Source organism: Vulpes lagopus, chromosome 8, assembly GCF_018345385.1.
Source record: "Vulpes lagopus strain Blue_001 chromosome 8, ASM1834538v1, whole genome shotgun sequence".
In the NCBI taxonomy this organism is placed as follows: Eukaryota; Metazoa; Chordata; class Mammalia; order Carnivora; family Canidae; genus Vulpes; species Vulpes lagopus.
This window is the reverse complement of record NC_054831.1, coordinates 107,131,221-107,151,355: the sequence shown is the minus strand read 5'-3', so window position 1 is coordinate 107,151,355 and position 20,135 is coordinate 107,131,221. Positions and strand designations below refer to the sequence as shown.

General features: G+C 35.1%; 1 protein-coding gene, 1 non-coding gene and 1 pseudogene across 2 annotated transcripts in view; all 3 read right to left on the bottom strand.

Moving 5' to 3' along the window:
• Positions 1–20,135, bottom strand: part of CNOT1 (CCR4-NOT transcription complex subunit 1) — a 66,406-nt gene that overhangs the window by 31,855 nt on the left and 14,416 nt on the right. The window contains exons 13-20 of the mRNA XM_041767505.1: positions 19,512–19,631; positions 17,508–17,630; positions 17,123–17,274; positions 5,674–5,824; positions 4,261–4,462; positions 3,078–3,224; positions 1,800–1,924; positions 1,113–1,399 (exon numbers count right to left, since the gene is read on the bottom strand). Coding sequence (XP_041623439.1) covers positions 1,113–1,399; positions 1,800–1,924; positions 3,078–3,224; positions 4,261–4,462; positions 5,674–5,824; positions 17,123–17,274; positions 17,508–17,630; positions 19,512–19,631 — 1,307 coding nt within the window. The remainder of the gene's footprint in view (positions 1–1,112; positions 1,400–1,799; positions 1,925–3,077; positions 3,225–4,260; positions 4,463–5,673; positions 5,825–17,122; positions 17,275–17,507; positions 17,631–19,511; positions 19,632–20,135) is intronic.
• Positions 5,243–5,378, bottom strand: LOC121498370. The gene has a single exon (XR_005989749.1). It is a non-coding gene; the product is annotated as a small nucleolar RNA SNORA50 (small nucleolar RNA).
• On the bottom strand, positions 11,718–16,776 carry LOC121496977 (annotated as a pseudogene).

The following is a 20,135-nucleotide window of genomic DNA, read 5'->3' as shown; positions in this document are numbered from 1 at the left end:
CATTTACTCATTCATTATTTCATGTAAGAACAGAAGCAGCACAATTAACAAATTTTCTTACAAATGCTAGTATAAGCCACTTACCCTATTTTACCTAGGAAAGACCTTACTTGAAGAAAATGCCAACGATAAAAACACAGAAATAGAGGAAAGAAATATCTATGCACTTTACTTTTTCTTACATCAGAAAATACTTTTTTTTTTAGGGTCCTATTTCAGTTAAAATTGGATTACAATGAACCACTAAAATTACTATCTGGAAATAATTTCAAATGTTCATAAACAGGTAAATGGAAAAACAATTCATAGTTAATCCAAACAATGGAATGCTACTTAGCAATAAAAAGACATAACTACTGAAACATACAATACAGATTAATTTCAAAACCATCATGCTAATTCCAAGAATACTGTGCAAGGTTCTGCTTAAAGAACACTGGGAAAAAAAAAAAAAAAAAGAACACTGGAAAAACTAGAGAGAAATCAGATCAGTGACTATCAGGGACCAAAGATGATCACAAAACTACAAAGGAGGAAACAAGAAAACTGCTTGGGAATGACAAAAATACACAGTATCTTCATTGTGATAGTGGAGGCCACATAACTGTGTAAATTTTGCCAAAACTCAAAGAACTAAAAGCTAAAATGGTGACTTTCACTGTATCTAAAGTATATTTCAATAAACAGTAACAAAAGAACTATTTTAGTTTATACTTTTCCTACCACTTCTTTGGTAATTATAAAGAAATTTTTTCATACTTCATACAGTTGTTAAAATACATATAATAATAAGGCATAACAAGAACTAGTTGATAAATGATAGTTATTATTTTTTATTATATTAAAAAAGAGATGCTTCAGGGGTGCCTGGGTGGCACAGTAGTTTAAGCACCCGACATTGGTTTTGGCTTAGGTCAGGATCTTGAGGTGGTGAGATCAAGCCCCAAGTTGGGCTCTCCACTTAGTGTGGAATCTGCTTGAGATGCTCTCTCCTTCCGCCCCTCCCACTCTGGCATATGATCTCTCTAAAATAAATTAATTAATTAAAAAAAAAAGAGAGAGAAAGAGAGAGAGAGAGAGAGAGATGCTTCATAGAAAACCTATTCACTCACCTATTTTTAAATCTATCTAGTGCAGCAATCCCAAAATAATACATTTTGGAACCAAAAGGCTTGCGTAAGGCTTCAAGAACGTATCGCAGGGCAAGACCTAATGCCATGTAAGTGACCAGTCCTTTTTCAATTATCCCACCAAACAGGCAGGCTGTTATATGTAACTCTTTATCAGGGTATTGGGGGAAAAATCGATATTCTTCAAATAAGTTCCTCAGCATACAGTTAAAGACTTCTCGTTCCCTCTTTATGGTAGAATCTTTAAACCTCTGTAACATTTCTAATACCTAGAAAAAGCAAGACAAAAACAAAACATGCATAAAGAAAACTATTATGGAAAGCATTCCTTACATATTCTTCAAAGAACTGTTAAAAAGAATATACTTTTAAAAATAAAATCTTTAAGGTTAGAGGAGGCTGGCTGGCTCATTTAGAAGAGCAAGCATCTCTTCATCTTGGGGTCGTGCATTCAAGCTCCACATTAGGTGTAAAGATTACTATAAAGAACAAACACACTTGAAAAAAATCTTTAAAAAAGAATTGTTAAGCAAAATATTTAACAATACACTGAGCCTGAGATGAATGTTAAGATTTCAAAGGGTACATAGATATAGGAGAACATTCGGAATTTCTAAAAACTTCAAAAGAGGTATTTACATAAAGTATTAGAATACCCTAGACACTTACCTCATCAACAGACATAGTTGGATGTGGTGGGTGATTATATATTCTCTGAAAATAGCTGTTTGCTTCATCATCTATCTCTTTACTAAAGTGCTGATTTGCCTCTGGCCACACCTGAGACAAGTCCGCTGTTAGAACAGAAAGGCAACCAGTGGGCATTTCAACTTATTCCCCAGTCGCCCATAAAACACACAGGATAGCCAAAGAGAACAATACAATTTTAATTTTAAGGGAAAAAATAAAGAAAATGAAGAAATTATTAAGTGGCCATGGATCAATATTCAAGTATTTTAGGTACATATAAAAGATTTTATCAAAATTGTCTTGTAACTATAGTTCTTATTATTTCTTCATCAGGCTTTAACCATGAAAGCTCACTACATTCAAATTCACAATGCACTTACCCTTAACCTCACTTGCCATGAACAAGTCTTCACTACTTTATAATAAAAACATCTAACATATAAGAATTACCAATGCATGTGCATGACACACTGATATAAAACACAAAGCATGCTACAGAACATAACATTCAGACAAGCCTTTCACACTAACATTTTCAAGTCAACTGGTATACTTTCAAATCCTGTATAATGAGTATTTTGTCCCAAAAACACGGGTATTTGTACGTAAATCACACCTATGTATTTACAAAGAGGACTTCTGACTTTGAGAGTTAACTTACTAAAGAGGTGAAACATTAAAAACTGTTTTCCAAGTTACATCATACATGTTATATGGCAATATTTATTAAATATAAGGCTAGACATATCATAAAAGCTTTAACCTTAAAATAAATTGCTTTATAAACTGCCAGGCTGAAACAGAAATCTGAAATTCTCATGGCTGCTCCTGTATTGTTAAAAACAAAAACAAAAACCACCACCAACACAATTTTAGGGCAAGTATAAAATTTATATACATACATTTAAATTGCTTAAAGTGACTTTTTACTGTATTTCTTACTTTTAGAGTAATCCCCCTAAAAGATGCTACCTCTTACTAACCATCATACTTTTCTAACAATCCAGATCAAAGGTGGAGTGATACCTTAATTCATTTTAGTAACTCAAAGTTTGTAAAAAGTAATTCCTACTGATCCAGGAGGCACATCAACATATGGCCCTAGTAACAATATATTAGGATAAGTCAGTATTTTTAAGTTAAGAATAAGTCAATGTTTATTAAGTCCACATAACTCTAGTGGCAACAAATTGGAAATCTAAAGAGCTTTATGTGCATCAGTCACACTTCACAATCACAGACAACACTACCACTTACAAGGTTTCATCTTACTCTGCTGGAATGTAGGCTGGTTCAATCCAGAGGTGCCCAGTTTCCTCTGTACAAAAGGATCGTTATTCACTGCAGGGAGTCCAAGAGCCCCAGTTCCTATACCAGTCAGGCTGCCTGTGCCAAGACCACCTACTAGAAAGAAGGAAAGCAGCCAGAAGTCTTATCATTACTCATATTCTTGACTTCACTTACATCACAGATACAGTTTCTCATTTGAAAGAGTTATCTTTGTAAATTCCCTTAGAACAACGTCTATTTTATAGAGAATCTAAATTAATAAAAGTAGATAAAAATGGACAATCCCTAAAATGTCATCAGCATTTAGAATTATTCATGTGTCTACATTCTTAGTAAGATTATAATGCAAATCTTTAACTGTATATTCTCATGTGATATGACAAATAAGGGAGTGAAAATAAAAGGAACTGATTTGCTTTTCTAAAGAATTTCATACTATCTTCCAGGTGGCATGAGCCGGGACTTTCTTATTCCTCTCAACTCTGGCAAAAAGAATTCATAATAATTAGAACTATGCTAAGAAGGCCTTATGAAGGAAGTTAGCTTTGACTTAAATAAATCAACAATCAGGGCTAAAACCATATAGCAGATTAGGTTACAGTCATACATTTTCAGTCCTTAAGTTTTTGTACACTAAAACTTACACTCTGAAGATAAAAGATGCAGAGCTTAGGAGAAACAAATGGGTAAAGGAGAGAGAAAAAAATGTAACCTTCACTTCAATATAAAGTTCAAAGCCAAAATACTTGAAGTAACTGAAAAAGTTTTAGGGTTTTACTATCATTTCTAAGGTAGGTGAGGTGCAATGAAGCAGAATATATACCTCAATCAGATATGTGAAATATTTCCTACCTTGATTATACCAACCTTGAATGATTCATAAAGCTATGAATTCTTTAGCTAAACCCCCATCTTTCAGAGTGTGATTAACACAGTTGTTACTGTCTATACTATCATTTGGTAATACAGAATCCTTACAATTTGAATATTATCATAGTAAAGTTTTCTCTTCCCAGCTTTGAAGATTGAAACAGCCTTTATAATTTAAACAGCTTTCATTATCAAATTGATTCCAAACACTTTACCACATACTAAAGTGAAGTGAGATTTACAAATAATCTGCACTCTCATCAGCCACCACTACCCTTACCTGGAAGCTGTGATGAAATTCCTCCAATAGCACTGAATGCAGTTGTCTGATTTGGGGTTGAAAGGGGTGGAAATGCTTTTGCTGGTGACTGAGGGGTACTGAATGCAGAACCCAAATTTGGAGGAAAACCCTGCATACTCTGGGTGTGAGGGGCAGCTGAACCACCTATACTAAGAGATGCCATTCCAGCAAGAGGGTCAATCTAAAGAAAAACATTATAAAAATGTATTAAACATACTTCAAGAACATGCAGACATATGACACAGGTAAAGAAATCTTTAGCTCTTCATATAAAACTGCAAAACCCCGAGCAATCATGATGATACCTAAATCCTCAAATCAAGTCAACTGTGCTAGTTGTTTTTCTTACTGTATGACAGGAGGTTTAAAGAGTTAGCCTCTGCCAAAGGACCAGAGCCATAATATGAGGAATACAAAACTTCATGAATAACATTTAATAACATTTAAAAGAATTGCCCTGAGGCCATAGCACTAAGCACTTAATAGTGACACAGGACAATTGTTAAATTAGGTCTTTAAATTTTCCAATAAACCCCTTTACAACAGAAAGAATCTCTTGAACTATGTTATTTAATTTTCAACATAATAAAAGTTTAGCAATTAGAAATAAATCTTTCAGTCAAAACAAATAAATCTACTCAAAATGTGAAGATCTTGAGGGTTGGAGATCAGCTCTAATTTAAAACAAACAAAAAACAAGGTATGCTATTTACCAAAAGATCTTTTAAAATATCTAATAACTGAACTTTCAAGTTTCTTAGTTTGTGGCATTCTTTTCAAACCTTCATGACACAGAAAATGGTAAACAAAATGCCTTTTATATAAAGTGGCCCCTGCGGAATCACTAAATGTTCTTTTTTTTTTTCTTAAACCCCAATCTGCCAATCAATGCAGATGAAAACAGAAGTAGAATATGTTGCTCCCAGAGAGAAGGGGGGTGGTTGGTGTCAGGGAGTAACTTAAATGTACCTTGTTTTTAAAAGAGCAGTTCAGTTGAGAGCTGAAGAGCCCCAGTTATAACAAGTCCTTATGCTCTAGCACTGTTGCTTGGCCCGTGAAGCTACAAACAAGACACATCAGGTTCAAAGGCAGTGCTTATTTCTCGAGTCTACGTTATTCTTATTTTAAAAAGCCCTTACCATTTACCTAAATAAACTGTTTTGCATCTTTCCTCTCAGAGTTATGTTCTATTTAATTATTAAAGTCTATCCTCAACTACAATGCCTATTTATGGATCTCCTTTAAAATGTAGTAGTGGATGCTAGACATGCAGGTATCTATAAGGTAATAAATTTAGACAAATTTTCCTTTGAGATTACTAATGATGTAGAAGTTTATTCTATTCCAAGTCTATGAACAAATGTAGGTGTACCAGTTGTAGCACTCATTTACCTGAACAGGAGAAATGGCATCTAAGCTGCTAGCACTAGGAGGGCGTCCTTTTGGCATAACTCCAGGTGGTGGCTGTCTGGCCTTGTTCATAACATTACTGCAATTGGCTACCATGGTGAGAATGGTTTCTGATAACTCCTGAGAAACACTCCTAAAGACAGAAGAAAAGTGAAAAGTGTCACTTTCTATTCCTCAGAACACCTAAATAAACAAATCTGATTTTTTTTTTTTAAAGTAGGCTCTATGCCCAACCTGGAGCCCAATGTGGGACTTGAACTCAACTCTGAGATCAAGTCCTGAGCTGAGATCAAGAGTTATATGCTTACCCAACAGAACAGGTACCCCAAACCTAACTTTTTTTTAAAGATTTTATTTATTCATTCATTCATTCATTCATTCATTTATGAGACACACAGAGAGAAGCAGAGACACAGGCAAAGGGAGAAGCAGGCTCCCTGCAAGGAGCCTGCTGCGGGACTCGATCCCACGTCCTCCTGAGACAAAGGCAGACGCTCAACTGCTGAGCCACCCAGGTATTCCCCCAAACCTAATTTTCTAATAAAGAAAACCTGCTAAAACATATAGCTAAATTTCCACCATACTCCATGTCCTTGCATCTATCACTAATCAAAAGTATTTTCTGAGCCCTGGCTCGATCTTGGAGAGACCTAATTTATACCTCTGAAACTAAACTTTGTATATGGTACAACAAATATATTTTAAAACACTGTAAGAAACATTATGTATCCTCAATCAAGTTTTCAAAACTTATGCCTAAACCTCAACATACCAGAGAAGAAATTTCAATACTATTTTCTCATAGTTGAAGACAACACATTTACTTAAGTATAGATAAAAATATCACATGCATAGTCACTACACTTGACAAGCACGTAAAGAATTGACTTCTAAAACATCAAGTATGATAAATGTTTATTTAATGCAAAACTCACCTTCCTTTCTTAAGGAAAGAAAGGACATTATAAAAACATTATTGTTATTTTTGCTTCATAAAAACTGTAGAAATCCCTTGTACTCCTCAACCCTATTGCTTCATAAAACTGTAGAAGTCCCTTGTACTCTTCAACCCTATTGCTTCATAAAACTGTAGAAATCCCTTGTACTCCTCAACCCTACACAAACTTGATACCATCTTAAATCTTCCCTCCTAAATTCAGAATCTAACTATTGGGCATCAAGAGATAAAAGTAGTCACTCAAGAGAAGAACGCGGTTTCAAGTTTGGGGGGAAAAAAAAAACTGTACATTAAATCACTACAGCAAAATCTACAAAATTCTTGCTTGTAAAAAAAAAAAATTCTTGCTTGTGCCAATATGAAAGACACAGTGACTCCAATATAGATTACAAATTTAAATGAACAAGGAGTTATTTTTTTCACCCATTAAAGCAAGGAAGAAAAATATTAACAGAACATGGAAAAAAAGAAGCACATGCCAAGTACTAAAGGTGTGAGTCTACTTATTTACCTTAGTAATAAAAATTAAAACTGTTAATTTCCAAAAGATGCTGCAAACACAGTTCAAATAGGAAAAACGTGAGTAGCTCTCTCTAGCCTCTATGTATCTAGGTTCAAAATACCCACTCTCCTACAATTAAAACTTCATGGACATACGAGTTTCATAGTTCAGATTAGCAAATACTCCATCAGCAAGGCTACGGGGAAACAGACATTTTCATCACTACTGGTAGTTATATAAAATGGAAAACTTCCTATGGAGTAAAATTTTGCAGCACCCTAACAAAATTATACACGCATTTAACCCAACAGCTCTACTTCTTATGATCCCAAATATATACTGGCAAAGACAATGGATACAACATACTATTTATTGCAACACTATTGATGATACATAGCAAAAACAATCAGAATACCCACCAAGGAGACTAGTTTACTAAAGCATAAGCATCTATTCAATGGAGTACTATGCAGTAATGAACAAGGAAGCTCTCTAATTCTATGGAGTGAACTCTAGGATATATGATATGATCAAATGAAAGCATATTGCAATAGAGTATATAATATACTGCCTTTCCTATAAGAGAGAAACATACAAATAAATATTTTTAAAAATGCAAAGATAACATCAATATAAATGAAAATTATTACCTATAGAAGAAGATGGGGGTAAGAGCCACAAAGAACCCTTTTAATTAAAAAAGAAACCATTCCAGGATGCCTGGTGGCTCAGTGGTTGAGCATCTGCCTTTGGCTCAGGTCGTGATCCTGGGGTCCTGGAATCCTGGGGTCCTGGGATCGAGTCCTGCATCAGGCTCCCCACAGGGAGCCTGCTTCTCCCTCTGCCTATGTCTCTGCCTCTCTCTGTGTGTCTCTCATGAACAAATAAATAAAAAATATTTAAAAAAAAAAAAAAGAAACCATTGCAAAAATACCTATGCCATGAGTTAATGGCTTCTAGTAGTAAATAATAATCATTATGCTGCACTGAAAACAAAATGCCTACAATTTTAAGACACATTATTTTACGTATTACACAAAAAGGAAATGATTAGCTAATTTTAACTATCAAGATGTCACTAATGATAGGAATCATTTCAGGTGTTAAAATATTTAATATACTGGGTATCTTAAATTCATCAACTATGGTTAAAGTATTTTTTACTATTTGAAAAAACTTTCAACTTTGTGAAAGAACTTTCTTAGACAGTTTCAAACTAATAGGAGGCTAGAAGATCATTAGGAACTCTCATAAATGCTTTACTCACTAATTAGATACATTTTGTCCAATTTGTTTAGCCATTCTTTCTACACTCTCCTCCAAAAAGTTTGTGATGACATTATCTTTTGCCCCTAAATACTTCACTATGTTTTTCCTAAGAACAAGGACATTTTCTTATATAACCACGTAGAACAATAAACACCAGGAAGTTTATAACCGATAAAACAGGCCATATTCAAATTACATCAATTATTCCCACAATGTACTTCATTGATATTTTTCCCCTGGATCAGGATCCAATCTACTACATTGAGTTGTCACCTCTTTAGTTTCTTTAAATGGAGAAATTCATCAGCTATTATTTGTCTTTCTTGAACTTGATTTTTTTTTAAATAGATATTGTATACAATATCCCTTGGCTTGAGTTTGTCTGATACCTTAGATTTTAGATGCATTTATGGCAGGACTACCACATAAGTTATATCATATTCTTCTCAGTGCATTGTTTTAAGTAACCTCTACACCCAGCATGGGGCTTAAACTCACTACACCCCAAGAACAAGAGTCACATGCTCTTCTAAGCCAGCCAGGTACCCCTTTAGTGTGTTTTATTAGGAGGCACAAGACAGAGAGCTGGTGATCACTTTGACCACTAAATTGTCAGGTTTCTCCACTGAACTGTTACAACGTTCCTCTTAATAATAACATTATTAAGTAATTTGTGGGGAGACCCTCCAAAATCAGGTGCTTGTCCTGATCCTCATTCTTTCACAACTTTTATCATCCACTGAAATTTATTAACTCCATCATAATTACTTCTATACATATTAACTGGAAGAACTTTCCTTCTTTGGCATGTTACATGCATTATTTCATTAAATTCCTCAAGAAGATAGATTCTTCTAATACATCAACAAAAGAAACTGAAACCTAGAGTTAGGTAAACTACCTTCAAAGATAAAAAAATAATTTTTCCAATTTCAATATGCTCTTAAATTTTCCCATATTTAATTCCAGGTGGATTATAATATATAAATGTGAAAGGCAAAATTCTAAAACTTTATATTTTAGAACATTAAGAATTATAGAGCAGTGTTTCTCAATGGTTCCACTATTAGCACTCTGGACTTGACAACAAAGAAATATCCAGGTGTGGGAGGCTCTACTGTGCATTGTAAAATGTTTAGCAGCAACCCTGTATTTTATCTGCTAGATGCCAAAAGGACATGTCTCTCTGATTATAACAATAACAATATCAAATGACTTTGAGGGAGCAACATACTCCTTGGCTGAGAACACTGTGTTAGGGATATATATGCGTAAATTTTCTTAAAAGCACAGAAAAGCAAAATAAAATTCAAGATCTACATGGGAGAGGTTTAGAAAACAGGAATGGAGAGGACGACAAAGTGAGCTCCAAAAAATGTTATAGTTTAAGCTGCACAGCAGACTCACAGGTGTTTAATATGGTTCGGAACTTACAAAAAATAATACAGAGTACATAAGGAAAAATGGTGGAGTAAAACAAACAAACAAACAAACAAAAAAACCTCCAATATTCTTTCCTCCATAAAAAGCAACTAGAAAAGTGGCAAAAGCTATCAGAATCAACTTTATCAGAACTCTGGAGACTAAAGGCTTACAACAATCCAGAAATTTTTATTTCAGGAAGACTAGATCTTAGTAATAAAAGAAAGCTTTCTGGCATCTCAATTTGCTTTATTCCCATGCCCCCTTCTCCAGCTGCACAGCAGCCTTGAAAACTAATAGCCCACAATCACAGAGAAAACCAGTGGCAGGACAGTCACAGGACAGGGTTCAGGACTGGTCTGAGGCATATTCAAAGCCTCATTCTGTCATTTCACAAAAGGATTCCCTTTGGACTACAATGGCACCCTTATCTTTATCTGACCTAAGAGCTGGTCAAGTGCAAACAGCCTTCTCCTCCTGAGGTATTTGTTGGTGACTGTCTTTTAATTTTCTGGCTGCCTGGGGTGGAAGATAACAGTTTGAGCAAACAACAGGTTAACCAAAAAGTTTAAAAGGAAAACTTGGAAAAACTCTCATTTTCCCAGAGAATCAAGAAGTCCTCAGATATGTGTAGAACATTGCCAATACCTGTGATAGCCCCACAAAAGACCTGAAAAGGAACAAGCTCTCACCTCAAATTGACCTTCATGCTCTATGAATGAAGTAAAGGCTAACAAGGAATTGTTAAGTGATTGGCTTAGTGTTAAGATGTGCCCCAATATGCACACAAAACCATAAGGTGAAGAGTAACTTACTGATTCTGACATTTAAGAAAATCACCCAGTCTTAACTTACCACAAGGTTACCCAAACATAGACATCAGGGCCCAAACATGACCAAAAAAGAATATGGACACCACAACAATAATTCAGAAAAGTCGCTAAACAAAAGAAAAAAAGTAACAAAACAAAAAAATCCAGGTGAAGGGGGAGAACCTGATTTCAAGAACTGCCACATTATTTAAAATTACCAGTTTTCAACCACAAATTACAATATATGCAAAAAACACAACAAAGCACAGCCTGTGCACTGCAATAAAATGCTATCAACAAAAACTGTCCTGAAAAAAAGACATGTTGGACTTAGTAGACAAAGACTTTAAATCAGCTATTTTAAATATGTTCCAAGAACTAAAGAAAAATAGGTTAAAAGAACTACAAGAAAAAATTTAAAAGATGCCCCTCAAAGGATGACCAGATGGCTCAGTTGGTAGAGCACAGAACTCTTGATCTCAGGGTTTGGAATTTCAGCCCCAAATTGGGCGTAGAGATTGCTTTAAAAAAAAAAAAAAAAAAAAAAAAACTTATAGGTGGGGGAGGGGTGCACAGAGATGGATGACTCAGCCAGTTGGGCATGTGACTCTTGGTTTTGGCTGGGATGGTGATCTCAAGGCTTGGGATTTTCTCTCTCTCTCCCCCTATCCCTTTGCCACTCACTCCAAATGAGCATGCTTTCTCACTCTCCCTGAAGTAAATAAATCTTAAAAAAAAAAAAAGTTCCTCAAAGTAGAGTATGTCAATAGAAATTATTTCCTAAGGCATTTGGCTGGCTCTGTTGGAAGACTCCTCATCTCAGGGTCCTGAGTTTGAGTCTCACATGTAGAAATGGCTTAAATAAATAAACCTTAAGAATTATTTCCTTTGGGGATCCCTGGGTGGCTCAGCAGTTTGGTGCCTGCCTTCGGCCCAGGGCATGACCCTGGAGTCCTGGGATTGAGTCCTGCATCAGGCTCCCACAGGCAGCCTGCTTCTCCCTCTGCCTGTGTCTCTGCCTCTGTGTGTGTGTGTGTGTCTCTCATGAATAAATAAATAAAATCTTAAAAAAAAAAAAGAATTATTTCCTTTAAAGTTGAAAACTATAGAAAAAATGAATAAAATTGAAAATATAGTAACTGAAAACTTCATTACAAGTTCCCAAGGACAGATTCATGCAAGCCAAAAGAGAATCTACGAACTTGAAGATAACTAAAATTATCTAGCCTAAAAAATGAAAGTAAAAAGAAGGGGGGGAGAGAAAAGGACATAGAGACAGGTGGAACACTACCAAATGTACCAACATATATATAATGGGAGTCCCAGAAGAGATGAGATGGAAAGGGAGAAGAAAATATTTGTTGAAGTAACTTCAAATCTATTGAAATAACAACTGAAAACTTCCTGAATTTGATGAAAACCATTAAACTACACACCCAAGAAGCTCCACAACTCCAAGTAATATAAACACAAGTCCAAACCTGGAAACCATATAATCAAACTGCTGAATTAAAAAAAGACGGTGAGAGTAGCTTAACAGCAAGGAGGAAACTTAGTGCACACAAAGGAGACTTAAAAAAATTTAACAGCTGATGTCTTATCAGAAACTATGGACTCCGGAAAGCAGTGGAATTGCATAGTCAAAAAGCTGAAGGAAAAGCAGAGTCAATCTGGAATCCTGGTTTACAAAACTGACCTCCAAAAACAAAGAAGAAACCAAGACATTCCTAGATAAACCAAAGCTGAGGAAATTCATTCTTAAAAAAGACCCACCCTAACAAGATAATAAAGGGGATCCATAACTGAAATGAAGGACACGGCACAGTACCCTGAATCAATATGAAAAAAATAAGAGCATCAGTAAAGTAATATAGATTAATATAAAAACATAGTACAGAAGTGTGGTTTTTTTTGTTTATAATCTTTTTTTTTTTAAATCTCCTACTTGTTCTTTCTTTTTTGGCTTGGTGAGTAAGTTTATTACAGTCTTTAGCCAAAAAATCTTCATAGAAATTATAGTTTATTAGTTCTCAGTGGCCACTTCCTAAAATCTACAAAAGCTTGTGTTCTTCTAGGCTACCTCATCTTTCTTCAGAGTGAGACACATTTTGGGACAGTTCCATCTCTTCTTTTTAACTTCTTTCTTAAGCTTCCTCTCATAGATTCAATTCTCTCATATAGCACCGTGAGCTTTCTTATACATCCCCTCCACCATGTTTAGAGTTACTTTGTTCTTTATGTACTGAGAGAATGGTTTGGGTTTTTTAAAGATTTTATTTTTAAGTAATCTCCACATCTAACATGGGGCTTGAACTCACAACACCAAGATCAAGAGTCACATGCTCCATCGGCTGACCCAGCCATGAGAGCGGAGAACTGTTTCATGTAAGCATCTTCCTCTTCTTCCATTAGATAATACATATAACCTGCAACATTCTGACCCATAATGTGCTTCTGATGTACTTAGCATTGAATTCCCTGCTTTCTATAACTAGGGAACTGTTTGGTACTATGAGGGACAGACAAGAAAGCCTCTATCTGCAGCTCCCATGAGGATCCCAAAAACGTCATTTCCAGTAGTAGTTCTGGCCAACCCTGCAACCAAATAGCAGGTGAAGGTACCAGGCTGACCATCAATGCTTTCCACATTGTATTCATCTTCAGTCATCTCCACTTGGCCTTCATAGATGTTGTCCAATCCAAACCTACTAATAAGTCTGTAGGCCAGCAGCAGCCAACCAGTAGAATATGCTGCAGCATAATTTGTCAAGTTAAACTTCACACTATACTTTGGGATTCGTAAGTATAAGCTGCAAAAAGTATCGTATCTCCTCCTATACCAGCATAAACAATCTGACAAATGATATCTCTGTTATGTGAACTATCATCCTATATTTGGATGTGCTGTTCTTACTTTTATCCTAATTACCAAGACTTTTTAAGCATAATAATCAGTTTTACCCTCTTGTCTTCTAAATTTCACTTGGTATCTCTTGAGATAAGCCTTATTCTTGACAACTTTAACAAACCCATCTTGCAGAACAGAGACCAGTGTCCACAGCTTGCCACAGACCTAGCTCCTACTTAATTTAAAGGACATTTACTGTACAAGATAATTATACATTTTTTGATAGACACACAACATACAGAGGTGTAATCTAACAGCAGCCCAATGAAGGAGAAAGGGAACCTATGAGTAAATTTTTGCATTCTACTGAAATTCAGTTGGTATTAATCAGAACTAGGTTGTTTTATGTTAAAATGTTAATTTTAATGCCAGGTAACTACTAAGTAAAAAAAAATTTTTTTTAATTTTTTTAAAAACCTCAAAAGCATATATTCAAGGAAATAAGAGACTTAAGATGACACACTACAAGATATCTACTTAACAGTAAAGGAGGCAGTAACAGAGGAATGAAAGAAAAAAAACAGACATAAAATATATAGAAAAATAGTGACATGAATAAATTAACTTATCAGTAATCACATTAAATATTAATAGATTAAATACTCCAGTTAAAAGAAATGGTCAAAATGGATTTTAAAAAAAATTATCCAACTATATGTTGTCCTGTAACTTGAAGGTAAAAGATGAAAGAAGATACCATGCAAACATTTACAAAAAGAGAACTACAATGGCTCCACTAATACCAAACAAAATATAGCCATTAAGAAAGAAATTAACAGGAACTAAGAAAAGCATTTAATACTAACAAAAAGCCAATCCTTCTTACAGGAAGACATGTAATAATCATAAGCATACATACCTTTAAAAACAGAGCCCCCAAACACATGAAGGGAAAACTGAAGGGAGAAATAGACAACTCAAAAATAGTTGGAGGCTTCTATACCCTACTTTCAATAATTGATAGTCAGCAATACTGTATTATACAAGTCAAAGTTGCTAAGAGACAAGAATTGTACCTACCACAAAAAAGAAATGATAGTTACATGATGTGACAGAGGTGTTAGCTAACATTATTGTAATAATTGTATATTGCAATATATAAATGTATCAAATCAACACATACACAAACTAACACAATGTCAAGTATATCTCAACTTTTAAAAAATAACAGATAGAACCACAGAGCAGTTAAACAAGGAATAGAAGACTTCAACAACAGTATAAAACTAACTAATCCTAACAAACATATACAGGACACTCTACCCAACAGCAGACTACACATCCTTTTCAAGGGCACATGGGAAATCCTCCAGGATAGACCACGATTAGGCCATACAATAAGTCTCCATAAATTTCAAGAGACTAAAATCATATAAAGCATATTCTCCACTCCCAATTGAATAAAATTAAAAATCAGTAACAAAACAAAAATCAGGTAGTCCCCAAATATGGGGAAATTAAATACAACATATTCTTGTGGGGTTAAAGGAAATACAAAATACTTTCAGATGAAAACAAAAAATATGTAATACCAAACTTAAAGCATTTCATAAGGGAAATTCAAAGCCATACATGCCCCAGTTAAGAACAATCTCAAATAAAAAGCCAAACTTTCCATCTTAGCTTTAAAAAGTTCAAACTAGGGGATCCCTGGGTGGCTCAGTGGTTTAGCGCCTGCCTTTGACCCAGGGCATGATCCTGGGGTTCTGGGATCCAGTCCCACGTCAGCTCCCTGCATGGAGTCCACTCTGCCTGTTTCTCTGCCCACCCCACCCCCCGTGTCTATCATGAATGAATACATGAAAAATCTTTTAAAAAAAAAAAAAGTTCAAACTAAACCCAAAATAGGAAGGAAAGAAAATAATAAAGTTGAGAATTGAAATAAATGGAGAATAGAAAAACAAGAAAGAAAAACAAACCAAAAGCTGTCTCTTTGAAAAGGTAAACAAGATTGACATCCATTTAAGCCACAAAGACAAGAAAGGGGTCAAATAACTAAAACCAGGAACTGAGAGGATATTACTACCAAACTTAGAGAAATGAGAATGATTACAAGGATATAGTATAAAGGAATAAAATGAAAACTCCTAGAAAAGACACAAACTACCTAAACTGATTCAAAAGGAAAAAAAGAAAAGAAAAAGAAAATCTGGATGGGGGCACCTGGTTGGCTCAGTCAGTACAGAATGTGACTCCTGATCTCAGGGTTGTAAATTCGAGCACTACATTGGTTATACAGATCACTTAAAAATAAGAATCTTAAAAAAGAAAAGAAAATCTGCATAGATCTATAACAAGATATTGAATCTGTAATTTAAAACTACCCAGAAGATAAAGCCCAGGACCAGATGGTTTCACTGCTTAATTCTATAGAACATTTAAAGAATCGACACCAATCTTTCTCAAAAAATTAAAAGAGGGAAGAGAAAGAATACTTATCAACTCATTGTATGAGGTTTTTATTATCCTGATAATCGAAATCATACAAAAACAACATAAGAAAACTATGAAACAACATCTCTTAGGAATGCAGACGCAAAAATGCTCCAACTGAATACTAGCAAACTGAATTCAGTGGCATATAAAAAGTACACACAAAGACCAAGTGAATATAAGATACATCAATAAAGTAAAAAACAAAAACCACATGATCATCTCAAGAGATGCAGACATAAAAGCATGTGACAAAATACTTTCATGATAAAACATTCAACTAACTAGAATTAAAGGTAAGGAAACATTAACCTGAAGGGTATCTACAGAAACCCACATAGCTAACAACAAACTTAATGTTTGTTAAAGATAGGAAAAAAAGATAGGAAAGGAAAAAATAAAATTCTACTCGAACATGACATGACTTTTACAAAACACTTCATAAATGCAACAAAAGAAGACTTGTACATGAAAATGATGAAACATCACTGAAAGAAATTAAAGATCTAAAAAGAATTCATGAATTAGAAAACTTAGTATTTTAAGATGGAAATATTCCCCAAAATAATGTAAAGATTCAATATAATTCCAGTGGGTTTCCTCACAAAATAACAAAAATTAACAAGCTGATACTAAAATTCATATGGGAATATAAGGGACTCACAATAGCCAAAAAAATCTTGAAAAAGAACAAAGTTGGAGGAGTCACATTTCCCAATTTCAAAGCTCACTGAAATGCTGCAGTATCAAGATGATGTGGTATTGGCATACGGATCGACATGTTATAGGTCAGGAGAACAGAACTAAGAATCCAGATAAAACATTTTGCGCAACTTATTTTTCAGAAGACAAGTCAAAAGAGAAAGACCAATCTTTTCAACAAATGGTATTGGGACAAATAAACATCCATATGAAAAACAATGAATCTGGACCTCGTATAGTATACGAAAAAAAATTCAAATAGATCTAATATGTATTTTTAGTATATTACTTTAGACTTAAAAACTATTGGATTATCAAAGCTGCTGTCACTTTTAATCATTCAATCCCTCTTTCCCCCCCAAACAAGTTATTCATATAATCCAATTCCAACATTAAATAGGCGTATTCAAGCATGCTCTTCTTACCCTGCACAAGCTTGTAAACAGGCCAACATTGTTGCCAGAGTTTCTGGGGGAAGTTGAGCACTTTTGGGCTGATCTTTTTCTGGAGCAAGTCCACCCAAAATGGAAGGGCATCGTCTCTTTAAAAAAGTCATACATGCTTGGATAAAAGGCTCCTGAAAAACAGAAAGTCTCTGGGTTTATTTGAAATTGACCTTAATTGCTTTTAAATTTAAGATAAATTTCTTTCAGATTACAGACTATTAAAGACAGTATGACTAAAATCCACAAGTAACATCTTCATTGCCATTTAAAAAGGTTGTTTCAAAAAAAAGGGGGGGGGGTGTTTCTTTAGCTATTTTAGGCATCAAAATTTTAAAGCAGTAACAAATGGACAAATCCTGCTTACTCCATGCTCTCGAATTTTATCTGTGAGCCACTTGTCAAGTTTGAGGTATTCACGACGTGAAGCAAGTGCAGCAAGGTCAATAACAAAGGCAAATGGAGTACCATTTAGCAGCATTGACAAGGCCTAAAACAAAAGAGTATTAGAAACTTTAAGTCAAGGTGTCTAGGTGTCTCAGTGGACTAAGCATCTGACGTTTGATTTTGGCTCAGGTCACAATCTCGAGGTTGTGAGATCAAGTCCCACAGCATGCTCCCTGCTCAGCAGGGAATAAAATTCTGCCTGTCCCTCTCCTTCTGCCCCTCCCCACTCCACATGTGTGCCCTCTCTCTCAAACAAATCAATAAATCTTAAAAGAAACAAACTATAAATCAAGCAATTCCATATCTATCATCTATCCTAGTCTCTGTTCCCTGCTTTTATTTTCACAAACAAGTCTAAATAAAACATACTGCTAATATTTTCTTGGTCATAATTTAAATAGCTCAGTAAAATTCAACAGTGACATTAGTTCTTACTTAAAATAAGATCACATCTCAAAGGTGGACAGACACATGACTTTACCCTGGGCTTCTTAAACTAAACCTAAATAAGAGCAAGACATAATACATGAAAAAGGATCCTTACTCCGTTTTTTTTAAATCTAAACTCAGGGATCCCTGGGTGGCGCAGCAGTTTGGCGCCTGCCTCTGGCCCAGGGCGCGATCCTGGAGACCCGGGATCGAATCCCACGTCAGGCTCCCGGTGCATGGAGCCTGCTTCTCCCTCTGCCTGTCTCTCTGCCTCTCTCTCTCTCTCTCTCTGTGTGACTATCATAAATAAATAAAAATTAAAAATAAAAATAAAAATAAAAATAAAATAAAATCTAAACTCAGGCTTATTCTAACCTAAACCCAGCCTCAACATAAGTACTAAGCACCTACTGGTCAAAGACATCAAAAGACAGACTATTTGTCAAAAGATTCCATTAATGGGAAAAAAAAAAAAAAAAGATTCCATTAATGGTAATGGAATCTGCAAAAGAAATGGAATCTGAAACCCATCAAGTTTCTCCATAAATTATATCTCACATATTTATTATATGAAGTTAATTATCACTTATTTTATTTTTTTTATTTTATTTTTTTTATTATCACTTCCTTTAAAATAGCTTCGCAATGATTGTGGAAGACAAAGAAAATTCAATCAAATGTACTCAGAACAGAAAATTTTTACGCTTTTTTTAAAAGGTTTTATTTAAAAAAAAAAAAAAGGTTTTATTTATTTGAGGGGCACCTGGGTGGCTCAGTGGTTGAGCATCTGCTTTATCTCAGGGCGTAATCCTGGGATCCTAGGATCAAGTTCCACATCAGATTCCCTTCAGGGAGCCTGCTTCTCTCTCCCTAAGTCTCTGCCTCCCTATGTCTCTCATGAATGAATGAATGAATCAATGAATGAATAAGACTTATTTATTTGAGAGAAAGAGTGAATGAGAGAATGCATGGGGGGAGCGGGGACCGAGGAAGGGGGAAAAGAAGACTCCCCATTTAGCAGAGGGCCTAATGCAGGGCCAGATCCCAGGACCTCAAGACCATGGCCTGAGCTAAAGGCAGATGCTTGACCAACTGAACCATCACGGCAGCCCCATTTTTTACATTTCTAAAACCACTCTCCTTCCAATACATTTGAACTTAAAAGGCAAACTGTAAATCTTAACATAATTTAGCTAAAAGTTAGTTACATTTGAATTATTCTTAAGGCATATGTTAAATGAAAAATTTTGGAGGCACCTGGGTGGCACAGTTTTAAGCATCCAACTTGATTTCAGCTCAGGCTGTGATCTCAGGTCATGAAATCAAGCCCCACGTCAGGCTGCATACTCAGCAAGTCAGCTTGTCTGCTTGAGTTTCTCTGCCACTCCCCACCCACCCCCGCCACATGCCCGCTCGAGCTAACATATATCTTTAAAAAATAATGTGATTTTCTTCTCGTTAATATGTAAGTGCTAACCTGTCCCTCCAAGCTCACCTTCAAGTCTTGGGCCACATCAAGTATTCGAGACAATTTGGCCTGGTCATACTGCTCCCCTCGCATGTACCATTCTGCCATTGCATGCATGATAAGTTGGCGGATTGAGGGAGACTGTCCCTAAGAAAAGAAAACGGGGGTTACATATCAGTACTGATTAACATTTTCATAGGCACTACTGGAAACACCCAGCTAATTTAAATTGTTATATTTATGTAAAATTGAAGTGCATCAATAAAGACATTAAGTTTAATCCTCAAGCAGTGATGCAGTGACATTCTCTGTAGTAAAGTTACTTCCACATCTTCCAAATGAAAACCTGTATCTAAACCTTGGGTCAGAGTCATTCAATAAATGTCCTATAAAACATCTCTCAAAACATTTTCAAACAGAATAGAATGTGATGTGAACATATGGGTACAACAAATTTGTATAAATTCCTTATTATTAAATTATAAATTAATGGTCTATAAATTTTTAAAAAATATTTTAAGGTAATAAGTTCTCAAAATGCAGTGTTCCATCAGTATTTCCAAGAGTGGTATTCTACATCTAGCTATTTTCACAAATAAGAATGTTCATTTTTTTGGTAATCATTCAATTTCCTTTTTTTCCAGAAAACAG